This window comes from Mya arenaria, chromosome 5 (assembly GCF_026914265.1).
Source record: "Mya arenaria isolate MELC-2E11 chromosome 5, ASM2691426v1".
NCBI classification, from domain to species: domain Eukaryota; kingdom Metazoa; phylum Mollusca; class Bivalvia; order Myida; family Myidae; genus Mya; species Mya arenaria.
The window spans coordinates 69,590,718-69,608,926 of NC_069126.1; the positions used below are offsets into that span (position 1 = coordinate 69,590,718).

At 33.9% G+C, this 18,209-nt stretch overlaps 1 protein-coding gene across 6 annotated transcripts in view; it reads left to right on the forward strand.

Annotated features, from left to right (window-relative positions):
- Positions 1-14,418, forward strand: part of LOC128234253 (uncharacterized) — an 82,142-nt gene extending 67,724 nt beyond the window's left edge. For 5 of the 6 annotated variants that reach the window (XM_052948362.1, XM_052948360.1, XM_052948361.1 and 2 more), the window contains 2 exons: positions 3,973-4,038; positions 8,581-14,418. In XM_052948362.1, the coding sequence (XP_052804322.1) occupies positions 3,973-4,038; positions 8,581-8,752 (238 nt within the window). In that variant the 3' untranslated portion in view covers positions 8,753-14,418. The remainder of the gene's footprint in view (positions 1-3,972; positions 4,039-8,580) is intronic. The other variant, XM_052948364.1, reaches the window with a different exon arrangement.
- Positions 14,419-18,209: the final 3,791 nt, after the last annotated feature.

The following is an 18,209-nucleotide window of genomic DNA, read 5'->3' on the forward strand; positions in this document are numbered from 1 at the left end:
AATGTGTTTCAAGCCCAATAATTGTGTAGTGTCCTTTATATCGGGACTGGTTTACACTATTTAGGGTCAGACATAGAACAAGATAATTCCATGTGAAATGTGAACAATATGCTACTGGCTATGATAAAACCTTATGCTTTATAGGGTCAGACATTGAAACAAAAATGTTCTAGTAAAATGAAAACGATATGGTTGTCACAATAATAAAACATCATTGAGAAATCAAGTATAGGAGCTCTTTTGTTTGAAATTTCTTCAAATGCGACAGAAACTATATTGTTTTATAGTGATGTGTCAGTAGCAAATGTATCAAAGACACATATATTTTAAGCCTTTTCTAGAAACAGATTCATCTTCTAAAGTACAATTGAGGTATAATAGATATATCTTCCAAATTCCCAAGATGTTTGTACAGCAATTAATTATTCTCCAAGAAAGAAGACCATAATATTGTAAATGCTTCTTTTCCTGTTTATTTTACTTTTTGGTGCGTACCCATATTGCATGGTCTGCCAGTACGGTACCTTCTTTGGGTCCCCGTACGAAAAAATCAGGCGTAAACCAGATGGTTGGGACACGGAAACCAGGCGGAAACCAACTGTTTTTCTGTATAACGTGTGCTTTACGTGTCTAAAGGAGCAGGACACGTAAAACGAACCCAAAACCAGGCGTAAAATATCCCGATATGAAGACACGTTAATTCAAACCAGGCGTAACTTTTCGAAACCAGGCGTAAAGTTGGACTTAGACATTTTCGCAATAAGCAAAAGGCGTAAATTGAGACTTGGAATATTTTGGGTTCCATACTAGGCATTAAATATAATACTTTGACATTTTTCTGTTGCCAAAGCTTAAAAAGGAGTGTGCAAAAATAAGCTGTGCTTTAAATATTTTTTGTTTTAACTCTATATCTTTTTAACAGGAATACAGAGAAATTGATAATAAAATTGACTTTTTGTAGAGGATATTATAGATAAAACTGGAAAATAATTAAAAAATACTTATCTCCAGTATATAAGCAACTTGCCTTAGAATTGCTATTTAAAACTAATTATTTTATAGCAAAATTCAAATTTCTAACTCTTTTTTATTTGACTCATGATTTATTTTGATAAAAAGTTTAATACTGCTACATGTTATCAAAATTTCTCTCTGAGTCCAGTTGTATCACACCCTGGGCTTATCAGTTCAATCAAAGGTCAGGCAGAAAGCTTCCTGGAGAGTTTTATCTAAGCCAATCAGCATCAGGTTAACATTCATCTGTGTAGGAAATTCAAATGTATGGAGAAGAATCATATGTAAACATGGCGGTTTCTGAAGCTCATTTTGTGTGGATCAACCTTTTCCCTAATCATTTAAAAAGGTAAGAACAGATTCAACATATTTCTTTTATAATATTCCACAGTAAAAAGAACATAAATAAATATGGTAAGTGATTAAGTATAATATTCTTGCAGTTCTTTATCTGACAGCATTTAAACATTTTGAGTTTAATAATTGCTCAGTGAGGACAGTGAACCTCCATTAACACAAATTGTCTCACTGGGATGCTTTGAAGCCTCATGATTGTAATACAGTGTGTGTAATTATATGAATATATGCACAAGTTCTAATACTTGAAAGTTAACATAATTAAGCTGCAATAAACTTCAAATACATGTGTATACTGTTCTTTATAATTGAGCCCCCATAAGTTATCATTGATGATCATGTGGTTGTGTATGTATGTGCATTATGTCATTATTTTAATACTATAGATGGCCAATGTTGTGTCTGTGGCAAAGATGAGAATCCTGTTACCAAACAAGATAGGATGGGGAAAGTGGGAAAGCTAAAGAAAATAATGGTTGCGTCCCTGCTCAACCACATGGTGGGTTGCTGTATTATCTGCTATTACATTCAATTTTAACTTTCCAACTTTATTCTTTTTATGAATATAAACCCATGTAGTCATGAAGTAGAACTATGATTTTTTTATAACAATAATATTCCTTATTTATGTAATTAGCTTATAATATACCATGGCAATAAGACATTTGTGCATAATAGGGGAATCAATGTATGAAGGGTTACAGTTTTAGAAAAGTTTATAAAAAGTATATTCTTCTAATAATACTGCAATGGGTTGCATGTAACAACATATACTTCTTATAGATATGTAAAACCATTGTCTTTTTGTTGACTACAACATTTGATCAATGTTTCATTGCAGTGAAATAAAAAGTGATCTGATATTTACAGATGACTGTTACAAAAGAAATGCTGACTGACCTACTAGACAGAAAACAAGGACCAAGCTGAAAATCATGAGCATCAGCATTCACAGGCGGGATTCAGTGACTGTGGAGAAAGTGAAATATAAACATTCTCCTGGTGATAGTAACATAAGCCTGTGTTTATATTGGTAACAGCTAGGTCTTATTTTCAAGAATCATGATAGTAATAAATAACATGTACCTAAGAACACTTCTAATAGATATATGATACTGCACAGGAAATGCATTATGCTCAAATCAGTTACTGTGAAAAATTTATACATTCAAGTATTAAATCAATAAAATTCATTGCTTTATGATTTAACATTTTACATCGTTCTGTTTGTATGTATAAGTAGACTTTACATGGATAATATGTTTTAACCTAGCTTTTTACGCCTGGATTTTTTACGCCTGGTTTCATTTTTACGCCTGGAATTATTTTTACGCCTGGTTTTATTTTACGCCTGGATTTATTTTTACGCCTGATTTCATCAAATTTACGCCTGGTTTTAAAGATCAGATCATTTGCATAATTCGCCGTATTACGCCAGGTTTCCGCCTGGTTTTCTATCCAAAACCAACTGGTTTTTGGAGAAAAACCAGCTGGTTTCCTGCTCTGATACCGCCTGGTTTACGCCTGGTTTATGTGTCTTAACCTGGCGGCTCTTTTCGTACAGGTCAACTTAACACTTAATAGCACAACTGATAGTCATTGTTTGTGTTAGTTTCAAAGGAGAGGAATAAGTTTGTACATTTATTATGGTTCTTATATTGAGTTGACTACTCCAATATTACTCAACTGATGGAATGATTCAAGATAGTTGGGACAACATGCTCATCACAGAGTGCATATTTCCAGCAGTATTATGCCTTAAATTCCCCTCAACTGAAAGATGACATATAGTTTTTGTCATAGTTGTCTCTCGGGTTTCTATAATGTTCAGCTAACCTTCAAACTCTGTCGTTTACACTGCTTTGTTTTATCTTTTCTCTGCTTCCCATAAAGATACATAGTCAATATATACGTAGCCAGTTTATCTCATTTTAAAATTATATTTAAGATTGCAATGTGCTTACATCAGTGCATTTACATCTGACTTCTTGTCATTATTTTATGACCAGTCAACAATCATTACGCTATGTCATGCATCAAATATCAGATTAGCCTTAATTTGACTTCATTAGGATTGCGTCTTTGGATTTTCTGTGAAGACTCTATAGAATATTTCATTTCTTTTACTGAATGTCATTCAATATATATACTATATTACAGTATATTTGTATGGCTAATATGAATGTACTATATCTGTGTTATCTGTGTTCAAATCTTCCTTATTATGCATTTGACCCTAGATATTAATACACAATTATGTCTTTTTTTCTTACTGCCTATTATACATCTCTGTTGTTACTATACATTTTTTTTTTAAATAAAGTCGGTTAGAAAAGCTTAGAGTGCTTTTGTTTATTGTATGTGGTGACTACAGTGATTATTTGTTTACAACATAGCATCCTTTTCATGATTGACTAATGTTGATTGACAATTGGTGACTGGTCAATTGGAACACTATTTTTGTATTTTTATTATTTCCATTTCTTTAATACACATTTGTAATATATCGAATTAGTATTTTCTTTTATCTGTATAAACAAATAATAAATATAATAATTCTTGACATACTGCGTGGCTGTCAGATCTAAGTTTTATCTACAGAATCACGGATGATGCGGCACATGGAAAACCAGTAGAGAAGACAGTAGAACCTTCTACTGGAAATAGGTACAGTTTGATCTGGGAAATTTTAGTAATAATAAGGATTGTAGTGTTAAATTCTAAAGTGTGATTCTGTTGACGAAAATATGTTCCAAGACAAACAAAATGAAATAAATTTAAAGTGTCCTTTATATAGGGACTTGTTTATGCTTTATAGGATTAGACATAGAAAATATTGTGTGAGTGTGAACTATACGATTGTCACAATAATAAAACATCATTGATATTTAAAGTCTAAGAGCTCTAATGTAAACTTATTTAAAAATGTGGCAGAAACCGCTATATTGTTTTTAGCACTGTGTCTGTAGTGAATGTATCAAAGACAGATATAAATCCTTCTTTAGAAACAGATTCCTGCTCGGTTGTACAATTGAGCTATATTATATCCTCCGTTTTCAAGATGCCCTCTGCCCTCTTATTACCTAATATCGGTCTTAACTCCAAGAGCCTTCGTGCAATTATCACCAAATATAGTCAAAATGAGTATGGGAATAACATCTAAGACAAGTTTGTTGACCAGCCATATTGCCTGTCTCATTCGAGAGTAATTGCCCTTTTGGTTAGATATACTATCTTAAATTGGTTTGTTTGATCAATATCGTTAGAAGCCTTTGTAAAATTATCACCAACTTTGGTCAGAATGTGTATGGAAATAATATATAACCGTATTGTTAAACAGCACATATCGTTCGAGTCACTGGATAGTTGTCATCATTTAACAATAGCAATCACCTCAAATGTATGGTCAAGATATATCTGCCCATGTCAAAAAAACAGCCATGTTGCCTCCCCGTCTGTACATTTTCCGGAAAGTTGCGACACTTGTATTGCGGAAAAACTCTGGAAATTGTATGGAAAATACCCTGGACATTCCATGGAAAATTTCTCAGGACTGCAGAATATCTGGAATATTCGGACTGATTTCCACAGGTGTCCCTGAATCACCATTGCGGAAAAAGTGTGGAAACTTGTGGAGATTCCTTGGAACTTTTGTAGACTTTTCACAGTCCTGTCTATTCCTTTTAAGGAAAAAAATACAAATGAATCTGGAATATTAAACAATGCAAATCTCGTATTGTTCTAAATTTTACTTATCTCTTTTAAAGACATTACAAATTTAACAATTTATAAATAGAAATGTGTTCATGAACACAAATGCCCTAACATGCCCCACAAAAGGGGGTGGCACAGGTTCAAAAATGTAAATTTTCAGTAATTCAAGGGCCCAGCACTGCTCTTACTTTAGATATATGCAAACAAACCTCAGGGGCACAACCAGCAAATGTATTTTCAAGTCTTCAATATGACATTTTCATCACTCTTGATGGCTTTAGAATCTCCCATATTTTTTTCCATTCCCCAGAGCTGTTGAAACACTGTACTTCTCTGATGAAATCTGAAAAAAAACATTATCAAATCTCAGTTTCTCTGTCAGTTCCTGAAGTTGTTTATGGACTGTTGCATTAGCCAAAGTCCATTCACCTTCGGGGTTCAGCGGTCAATCTGATATTTCTGGCGAGATCCGGACCAGCAAAAAATTTGACATAGACAGCTGACGTCATAAAACTGGATTTTGATTATAATATACTGATATACAGTTCAACAGAGTTTATACATACAAAGAAGGGACACATTAATGTAAGACATAATATTTATATAATCATTTTATGTATTATTAAGTTAAAATTTTACTTACTTAAATATAAAACACTGAACTATTTTATGATAAGGTTAAGCTGATAATAAATGGATTTTTACACAATGTCAGTGATACAACCGGCAACAATGTAAGGGCAAAACTTCAGTATTTTTTCTATGTTGCTAATAAAAGTATCACCCATTCCAATATATATACATATGGATTTTTTCTTTCTGTTAAATAAACCCACTGCTTTGGAAATTCAATATAAGATAAGTACCATACAGTATGTCCATTTTGGTAAGGTAGGATCCAGGACAGGCCTCCGGTAGTACTTCACATTTGACTGGCCTCCTTACAGCTAAAGAGAATTATATTGATATGTAGACATGAACTTTCTTAAATGAGCAAGGGGCATAACTAATTGAAACTTTACTTCAATAACATAAACTTCCTTTAGCATCCTATAGCATGTCTAGGACATCAAAAATCTTTTAAAAAAGAGATAACCATTTCCAGATGTCTGACCAAGTAAATAATTGTTAATTCCTGATTTTCAGTTATAAATTAACAAATAGGCAGATACAAGCTCATTTTCACAAACCTCTCTAAGTCACAATACAGGAAACTCTGTTTTTTTGTAAACCTCTAGAGATTCTTGACCGTTTTTATTTCACCTCAGCAGGTTGGCAGTGGAAGCTTCGTTGACAGGTCTCATATCATGTCAAAAATTTCTAACATAGCAGTCCACTGAGCTTTAATTATCTTTAAATAAAAACAAATGTAGCAGCATTTTATATTTCCATTAATTTTAAGTTTATGCTATGTCACAAACAGTTTCTTAAGAAGTCAATCAATACAATATACTAAGTATGATTTGATAAATAATTTACAGTACAATATCCATTCTTTAGATACATTTACACATCATAAAGATGGAATGGCCACAGCAGAAACAATGACTCACTGTCTAAATTGTATCTTTAAACTTACCCGATGAAATTCACTGTTAATTCCAATACAACTCCTTTTCACAGCTACAAAATGTATGCTTGCATGTCAACTTTAAAATACTTGATATTCCAATGTTCATAAATGCACAACCTAAATAATCTAGTCACTTTTACATCACAAAACATGAGCTATTTTCAAAAGTTTGAATTGAGAAGTCAGTTGATTTTGGCGCACACAGCTTAATCTTTAAACTTCTTGCCTTGACCTCTTACTAGCCAGTTTTCTCAGTAATTAGATAAGAGACAGCTGGTATTCATCACAACAAGGTATCCTGTGTTTATTCAAGAGCTGCCCTGAGTTGAGAAAATCTTGTTGTATTTGCACCAATGAATTATATTTAGTCCTCTTTGAATTATAATTAAGATTGAAAATATTGAACATAATTAAACTACATTTACACTATGTATTTTTTTTAAAAAATCTGTAACCAAATAAATCATATTTGTTCTTACAGTTTAAACTAGTTTTGACAAGATTCTATAAAACATTTTGATAGCATAAATAGTGTCTGTCAGGAAAGGAATTTTCTTAAATTTTGGTTGGAAAATGATTTCATAAACATGTTTAAATCAAATCAAATAAATATCATTTACAAACTGTCCAATTAAAGCAATAAATTGAAAAGAATAAAACTGTACAATCTGATAAAATTGTCAATTTCAGACAATAGAATCTTTGTAGAAATTATTAGTTTTCAATGTTATGATTTCATTCCAAATAATTTAAGATTCCAGCTGTGATGATTTGCTTAAGAAGACCATTCGAAGTGCACAGTTTCAAAAATGCCTAAATCTAACTTAAAGAAGAATCTCATCATGAAATCTTCTGAAAAAAAGCTAAGTCCAAATTTTGTAGAAAAATGACTAAGTTCTTTTTCCAGAGAATAGCAGGCAGAAAATATTCTAAGTCCCAACTTTCCATACTGAAATCACAGAAAATTCCATGGAAAACCATATTTTTCCATGGAAGTTCCGCTATGTACCTACTCTTTCCAGTGCTTTTCCAGACCCACTCTGGAATATATACAGACGGGCCTATCAGTCCATAGTTATGACCCTTGAATCGGTAAAAACTGTACTTACAGTGTCCGCTCTCTGAATTTGCCTTACCATACAACCACTTATTACCAAATTTGGTTTACTTAAAAAGGATTGGTGAGTTTGCGACAGTTGACACTCTAGTTAAAGTAAGGGTGTGTGTGTGGGGGGGGGGGATATACAGCATGCAATCTTGTGTCGCGCATCTCTTCAAAAGTATGAGAGCTAGAGTGATAAAACCTTAAAGAAACATTGACTCGCCTGCGAAGTTGTGCACCAGGGGTGTGTGGATATATATATGCCAATGGCATAAGTAGAGTTATGCCACTCGACCTAGTTTGAAATTCTCCTTTCATAACAAGTATTTGAGCAAGAATCCTGTAAAAGTTTGCATCTGGGGTTTTGTTTGTGGCGGTGCCAGGATTATGGTACTTATTTCTAATGTTTTTACTTTCAGCAAACATTTCTTCAAACTTGCTCTTATCAGTTTTAAAATAAAAACAATGCAGCCTGTCATATCAGCTCCAAATATCCCTTAACTTTTGAAAGGATTTGTTAACCTGATCTGATTTATCTATGAATATATAATTCTGTGAGTAAAATGTCTCCTTAACCACTCTTTCCTCTGTAAGGATTTTGAAATAAATTTTGCTTTTCTACAATGCTTGGAAAAATTCATTGTACTACAGAATGTTCCAATCTGCACTTTCATTCTTTCTTATTCAAACATTGTGGTTGATGCATTATTTCCATCAAAAGCCTTGCATTTGCAATAGCTCTTTAAGTATATAATTAAATTCATTGAAGTTGTATGGATCATACAGTACTAAATTGGAATTCATATATATTTAATTTTAGAAATCAGCCTCCCCTACCCAATATTGTAGTGCAACAAGGACCAAGGAAAGATGACACACCTCTGGAAAGAAAAGATGCACTCCCACCTCTGGACTCTACAGTAGCTGTTGGTGAAGATGGAGTGGTGCAGAAAAGTAAGAAGAATAAAAAGAAAAAGGATAAGACTATTTAAGATTAGAATAGGTGTTAGTTTACAAAAAATGGACACAATTCTGCATTCTGTGATATTCTGTCATATAAATCGAAAAAAAAATTACTAAGAAAAATATGTCTTATAAGGAATGGATCAAAATGCCTTATCATGTCTTATCAAAATGTTAAATTTAACTGTTTTATGCCATTTTACAATTGACAAAATAGTACAGTTGAAATATTCTGATATGAGGTCTGAAATGAACGCAAACCTTTTACTCTTAAGTTGTTTGTTTACATGATTCATGGTTCAATTAAAGAACGATATTTTTTTTATATCTCCAATATTGAATATGCACATACTTGAAGTAATTCAAGTCTTTTCAAAGTAAGTAAATTATTTGCCATTTGCAAATATGAAAAACAGTCATTGACATTATAATGGGTTATTAAATGCATATTTGTTGTATTCAGAGATATGCATAAGCATAATAGGATTGGTAATTGATATATCTCTCTTGCACTGCAATGACTGCAATTTGAATTATGTTTAGATGTATACTAAAGGTAAAATAATTCAAAAAAAGAGAAGATATTTTGTGAGGGAGCATTTTATGAATAGAACAATAATCCAAATATATATTATTATGTAACTTTAATACAGGCAATTGTAAAAATAGAAGATCAAGTAAAGGACAGTTATGTGTTTAAAACTTGACAATTTAAGTGCCATAGAGAGAAAGTGATTATGTTGATTTTTATGACAATCAAAAATTGGACAAAAGCTTAATTAATGAACTTCTTCATTTATCATATAACACTGGCAGTTTATTCAGTTATAAAAACAAAATTACACCCACTGAACATTTTAAGTACAAACAAATGTTCAGTCATTCTGTAGAATGTTTATGTTTGGTAGCGTTTATTTTGGTGGCGTGACTGGGGGGTATTACCCAATTTGTTCCATTAGAGGGAGTTATTGATTGTAAGATACTAATGTAATACATGCAATATTCCCCTACAGAATGTCTGATAAGGTTGCTATTGAATGAAAGAAGAGATTATTGAAAAAGCATTGTAAATATTAGTTTCGTGCCATCTGGTTGTCACGTTGGTATCCAAGTGTATAACATATCATAAAGTATTTATTTCCTATACAGACATTTATTCTGTGTATTTTATATCATGTTGATGTATAGCAAAAGCATTAAACATGAAGTTCATAATACTCATTTTCATCGTTTTGTTGTATGGTTATACAAGTGCCTCATTTTGATACTTTTGTTTGTACAGTAGTCTTATTTGTCACATTATCTAGCTGTAGTTTAAGCTAGTTCTTACGCCTTTATGTTATTGTTGGCGGTAACAACAGTATGATGGATTGTAAAACATTCAAGATACTCAAATTTAACTTGGTACACATGTTGCCTGAGACAGTGTACTTCCAGACCCATATATTTTGATTTAATAATTGTTGAGTTATGCCCCTTTTTAAAAAAAGCAAAACTAGACGAACGTTGGCGTTGGCTTTGTATTGCAGCACTTTTTTGAACACGTTGATCTGTCAGAAATCTTTCTGTATCCATCCACGTAATCTTTGTACTGTTTTTCTCGATGTAATTGAAGGTGTTTCTTAGTTTTAGTTTTAAATTTTAAATACTAATAAGTTATTAATAAATCATTCCGCCATGTACAGATTGTGTTGCATTGTTTTTTACCATACTACATACATTTAGTCATCAAGTTATGTATCAAGTCTTGGTTTCATAATTCAAATTCTCTTGCATTCTCCTCAAGTGTGCTTTACATAAGTCTACTATTTAATATAATGCCTTTTCCTTTGTACGATGATGATCTATACAATAATCGTTGCTTTACTTGCATAAACCGAGAGTTTCACCATATGCCTAAATGTTATGTCGATGAACTTGATGTATCTTCATACATTACTATGATTGCTTTGCAAAATGTTTCTGTATAGTTTAGAATGTTTAAATTGTTTACAAATTTATAAGAATATACAGATTTCATATAACCAAGAATTTTTAGGGGAAAAAGAAATTGCTTCATAAAGTATATTTCATCATGTTACATTGTACAACAATGGCTAGATTTTTCGTCTATTTATTTGTGTACATGCTGCTTATGTCGAGAGGACATAATTTTTTATGATTATTGAGTGCCATATGTTTGTAAATCAAATTATGTAACATATAACTTTTATGTATATAATTATACCCTCACCAACGAAGTTTGAGGGGGTATATAGGAGTGAGCTTGTCGGTCGATCGGTCTGTCGGTCGGTCGGTCTGTCTGTCGGTCGGTTTGTCGGTTTTCATTGTTTCCGGACGATAACTCATGAAAGGCTAGACAGATTTGAATTTTTTTTGGTACACAGGTGTAACATCAGAAGATACAGGTCAAGTTCGATATTGGGGCTGGTGGGGCCAAGGTCAAGGTCACTGTTACTAAAAAAAGAAAAACGGTTTCCGGACGATAACTCATAAAAGGCTAGACGGATTTGAACAATTTTTGGTACACAGGTGTAACATCAGAAGATACAGATCAAGTTAGTGAGCGTGTCGCTCGGTCAGTCGGTTTTAATGGTTTCCGGACGATAACTCATGAAAGGCTAGACAGATTTAAAAAAAATGGTACACAGGTGTAACATCAGGAGATACAGATCAAGTTCGATATTGGGGCTGGTGGGGTCAAGGTCACTGTTACTAAATATAGAAAAATGGTTTCTGGACGATAACTCATGAAAGGCTTGACAGATTTGAACATTTTTTGGTACACAGGTGTAACATCAGAAGGTACGGGTCAAGTTCGATATTGGGGCTGGTGGGGCCAAGGTCAAGGTCACTGTTACTAAAAATAGAAAAATGGTTTCTGCTTCATAACTTTAATTGGGCATGAGATATTGTGATGAAACTTGCTGTATAGGCAGCCTCTGTGAAGACAATGCTTGTGATTGAAAATGGGGCCAGTGGAGTAAAGGTTTTTGTGCACTGTTACGAAAATAGAAAAACGGTTTCCGGACAAACAATACATGCATGATAAAAGAAAATGCAGTGTGCAGTAACCTTGGAGTTATGGCCTCTTTTCAAAGGAATGGTTTGCCATTCCTGTGTCCAGGCGGCATTTGGGGGTATTCGTCACTCCTGTGACAGCTCTAGTTTTAAATAGTTTAAGTGTGTTATTTGAGTAAAAATTTATTATTTTCCATACCTGTTTTGAATGTTTTATTGGCCTTACATTTTGTTGTATATATCTTTAAACGCAAACCAAACACAATTGATTAAAGCCATAACCATAATGTGCTTCACCTAAAAAGGTTTTTATGCTCCCACAAAACTTGGGGGGAAGGGAGGCATACAGATTTGCCCTTGTGCGCCCGTGATTCCGTTTGTAAGTATCATGCAAAATAGTGTCGCTCAAAACTCCAAAACAATTTTGCCTAGAATCAAGAAACCTCTGTGGAATGTTATTTATGTAATGAAGTTTTGCACCTGGGGTTTCGCTTCCTACTACACTGTAAAACCAGAGTAATATCCCTTGAATTAGCCAAAAATGGCATTTCTAGACTTGTGTTCTTCAAAACTTCAAAACTATTTCACCAAGAGTCAAAAAACTTTTACGGAATGTTATTTAGGTGATGAAGTTGTGCACCTGGGATTTTGTTTCACGCTGCACATAGTAAAATCATGGTATGACCCTTTTATTAGCAAAAATTGAAATGTCTGAACTTTGGTCGCACGAAACACCAAATCTTTTTGAAACCATTAAAGTTGTGCACCTGTGATTTCGTTTCTCACTGCACCGAGTAAAACCAGAGTAATGGCCCTTGATATAGCAAAAAATCTAGACTAAGGTAAATGAGCGTCTAGAGGACTGTTGTTTGGGTGAGGAAGTTGTACACCTGGGATTTTGTTTCCCCTTGCACTTAGTAAACCCAGAGTTATGGCCCTTGAAATAGCAAAAAATCGCACTTCGGGGCTTGTGTCTATCAAAACGCCAAAACTAGTTCATTTTGAGTCCTGAAACTTGTGAAAATGTTGTTCATGTGGTGAAGCTGAGCACCTGGGGTTTTGTTCCCCGCTGCACATATAATATCCAGAGCTTTGAATTAGGAAAAATGGTATTTTTGGAATTAGGTCGCTTAAAACTACAACTATTTCACATAGAGTCATATAATCTTGGGGGAATGTTGTACTAGCAATGAAGTTGCGTATCTGGGATTTTGTTTTCCGCTACACATAGTACAACTAGAGATTTTGAATTAGCAGATTGGCAATGGTTACAACTGTAAATAGAAAATGGTTTTCAAGCGTGGCCATGACATGTTATTTTAAATAGTTTGCATAAAATCAGTTGCATTGTAATAAACATTGATCATAATGATTGTAGGACATTTATCAAGATCATTTTTGGACATTTCAAATACTGTGTAAATCGGTGATAGTCATCATAATAATTATAAGTCCGAAGTTTCAAACCAACAATTAATCACAATTGAAGTGTATAACTTATTATTAAAGAGTCTAGCATAATAACAAGTGCTTTGGGCAAAACTGTATCTCCTACACAAATTAATTGAGTAACGTCAGTCTTGCAGTTAGCCCTCTTCGGGTACTTGACATCTTTAAAGTGCAGTCATACCTGCTATAAACATGCATGTTTTATAAGTAACGAAATATATTCATGCTATTTTGCATGGGTTTAAAAAGAATGCACTTTTGTTTTGTGAGTTATAAAGTTACATTTATAAATGCACTGTTTGCATTGATAGAGAAAGAACGAGATATTGTATACTTTGTTAAATTGCCCCGTTTATTTCATTCAGAAAGTAATTTGATATGCTTACCATTTGTAGTAAAAACCGCATTTAATGTGTGATTCATTATGCACAATATAAAGACAGTAGCTTGTATAGGAATGCGAGGGGAATTTCCCTTCGATAAAAAATACCATTCAATCTGAATTATTCATGTCTTTATTCAATTCCAGGTCTAACTGCATATTGAAAATGTTATATTAATAGTAAATGTTTGAATGCCTTAAAATTGATTATTAGAGATTATCCTGTTGATACTTGTTTGGCTTCAGTTCTTCATCAAAATACATGATAAAGTATGTATCTATCCAACAATTTCTTTTGCTGCTTTGTGCTGTAATTTCAGCATTTTACTTCTTTTAAGTGCGTAGTTCTGGTATTTTTAAAATCCAAGCCCGCTGTTCCTATTAATGTAGACGTAAGATGAGTGCTATCTGTTTGTTTTCTTTGTGCCATAGAAACGCTGATTTGTGACATTGTGTTATGTGTTTGTTAATTGCCTTTTGAGATTATTTGCTCAGAGACAAAGAAATCTGACGCCATCTTTTATGACTTATAAAAATTGATAAAACTTATCACATGCACATGTGGATATATCTAGTTTATTACCTACTTACTAATAGTATTATTTAATTGCCTTGCCATGTTTTAAACCCTTTGTTAATTCTTAAATCAAATGACACTTTTTGCAATTTAAAGAAGTATGAATGTGTTGGTTATTGTCGTCTGTTTATAAGTTATTTGTCTGATAATTTGCAGTGCAGTTTATTATAGTGTTTAATCAATAATACTGTTAATATTTACATTGAATGCTTTTCGATTCTTTTATTGGTTGGAATGTTTCTTGAATAAAAAAATTCTTTGCCTTGGGTTGTGTTTTTATATATTATGTTAAGTAACTACCATTTTTATACTGCACTCTTACTGACCATCGTGGCAATGTAGTAGTTCTATCATTAAACTAAGATTAACAATGAAAAAAACTAAGTGGAGAAGACAAGTAGCCCAAAAATAGCCTTGACCTTGAATTCGAGTATAATTGTCAAAGCCTGAAGGACACACAACGGGGAAACACACCCACACAAGATAGCCAACACTTTTCCAACACAACGGGAGACACACAAAATCACACGATAACTTACACGATTACAACACAACGGGAGACACACTACAACACACGATAACCTACACGATTACAACACACGATAACCTACACGGTTACAACACAACGGGAGACACACGATAACCTACACGGTTACAGCAAATTTGAAGACAAACAACAACACACGATAACCTATCGATTACAACACAATGGGAGACACACTACAACACACGATATAACCTACACGATTACAACACAATGGGAGACACACGATAACCAACACGATTACAACACAACGGGAGATACACTACAACACACGATAACCTACACGTTAACATTACAACGGGAGACACACAAAAGCACACGATAACCTACACGATTTCAACACAATGGGAGACACCATACAACACACTAACCTACACGATTACAACACAATGAGAGCCACACAACAATACAAAATAACCTACATTATTTCAACACAATGGGAGACACACCACAACACGACAACCTACACGATTACAACACAATGGGAGACACACAACACACGATAACCTACTCGATTACAACACAATGGGAGACACACAACAACACACGATAACCTACATTATTTCAACACAATGGGAGACACACTACAACACACAATAACCTACACGATTACAACAGAACGGGAGACACACTACAATACACAATAACCTACACAATTACAACACAATGGGAGACACACTACAACACGATAACCTACACGATTACAACACAATGGGAGACACACAACAACAAACGATAACCTACTCGATTACAACACAATTGGAGACACGCAACACACAATAACCTACACGATTACAACACAATGGGATACACACTACAACACACAATAACCTACTCGATTACAACACAATGGGAGGCACACAACAACACACGATAACCTACACAATTACAACACAACGGGAGACACACTACAACACACGATAACCTACACAATTACAACAAAATGGGAGACACACAGCAACACACGATAACCTACACGATTACAACACAATGGGAGACACACGATAACCTACACGATTACAACACAACGGGACACACACGATAACCTACACAATTACAACACAACTGGAGACACACCACAACACATGATAACCTACACGATTACAACACAACGGGAGACACATAACAACACATGATAACCTAGACGATTACAACACAACAACACACGATAACCTACACGATTACAACACAATGGGGGACACACAACAAAACACGAAAACCTACACGATTACAACACGATGGGATACACACTACAACACACGATAACCTACACGATTACACCTCAATGGGAGACACACTACAGCTCACGATAACCTACACGATTACAACACAATGGGAGACTCACTACAACACACTATAACCTACACGTTTACATAACAATGGGAGACACACAAAATCACACGATAACATACACGTTTACAACACAACGGGAGACACAATACAACACACGATAACCTACACGATTACAACACGACGGAAGATACACAACAACACACGGTAGCCTACACGATTACAACACAATGGGAGACACATAACAATACACGATAACCTTTACGGATTACAACATAACGGGAGACACACAAGAACACAATAACCTACACGATTACAACACAACGGGAAACACAAGAATACACGATAACATACACGGATTACAACACAACGAGAAAAACATAACTGTACACGATGACCTACACGGATTACAACACATCGGGAGACAACATCACACGATATCCTACACAGATTTTAACACAACGGGGGACACTCAACAACACACGAATACCTGAAAGGCAACAACACACCGGAAGACAACACACAATAAACTACTCGATTACAACACAACGGGAGACAAACAACAACGCAAGATAACAACACAGCAGGAGATACACAACAACACACAATAAACTACTCGATTACAACACAACGGGAGACAGGCAACAACGGAAGATACACAACAACATACAATAAACTACTCGATTACAACACAACAGGAGACAAACAACGCAAGATAACAACACAACAGGAGATACACAACAACACACAATAAACTACTCGGTTACAACACAACGGGAGACAAACAACAACGCAAGATAACAACACAACGGCAGAAACACAACAAACACGATAAACTACACAATTATAACACAACGAGACACACACAAAAATACACGCTGACTTACATGATAAAAACACAACAGGATGCACACAACATTACTTACACGTATATAAAGAAAACGGGGGACACTCAATTGCACATGATAACCAACACAGATGACAAAACTACGGTAAAATAATTAAAACACAAGGAAACAAACGCATATGAAATCAACCTTTTTATTAATTGATTAGTGAAGTTATTGCATTAAAAGTGTTCCTGCAAAGAGGAGTGCACTTAAAGTTAAAAACAGTTATCGAGTTCGCAAATTATTTCATGTTCCAAGTATGTTTGCAATGTTGACGAGTGTACCATCTGGTATATATATTTTGTATATGTGTTTTAATTGAATCAACAATAAACGTCAAGTCCAATTACGATCTGTTTTATAACAAAATTAAAATGCATTTTGTTTTGACAAAATCCCTTTAATTTTATATACAAGAGAGGTTTGAATTGGCAATAAAATGCTTGTAATTTTCTTTTGAAATATGAGCCCACTGTTCTTGCGCTGCAATGATTGATCAAGTCAATATATACTAGTCAATGCGCTCCATTCATGTTGGGTCATAGAGCCTAAAAAATTGACATTCAGCGATATGTCGTATTTGACAATAATATTTCCAGTTAAATATGAGGCTTCCACACCTTAAAAATCCGACGTTAAATGGTCTTAATACCTTAAACATTACATGAGTTTAAATGTAGGACTTTCATTTTGAAATTAATACATGTGAAATTCCCCTACACTATAATTTGGCAATGCTATTTTCCTTACCTGAATCAGGTAAACAGCTCATTTCTGGACCAGGAAGGAATTTGAGTTGTATTAGTTTCGTAGACAGTTTAAAAGTCTGAACGGATCGGCTCAAGTGACTAATCGATTCTTTCAGACCACCGTTCTTTGTATGAGCTCATGATTTCCACAAATAGTATGCACATAATAAGTATCATTTTACATGATAGTGTTTAAATAGGTGACCTTGCATAATAAAGTACATCTAAGGACTAACATTTAAAAATCGCTACAGAAGTTAATTCAAAGAGGAAAAGTACTTTTACGAGCATAGATGCTTAAAAACACATTTCACATTTCCAGAAGAAGCAAATCCTGTTCAACAAAACTTTTGAAATACAAAATGTCACTTACAATATGTAACACAGATTTATAATTAAGGTATCGCTTGCAATGTACAATGTATAATCAGTGTGTGTATACCACGTGATAAATTGCACAGATTTATAATTAAGGTATCGCTTGCAATGTACAATGTATAATCAGTGTGTGTATACCACGTGATAAATTGCGTCATAAATGCTACGTCAGAAGGCAATATTTTGTTCTGAAAGAAGACTTTAAA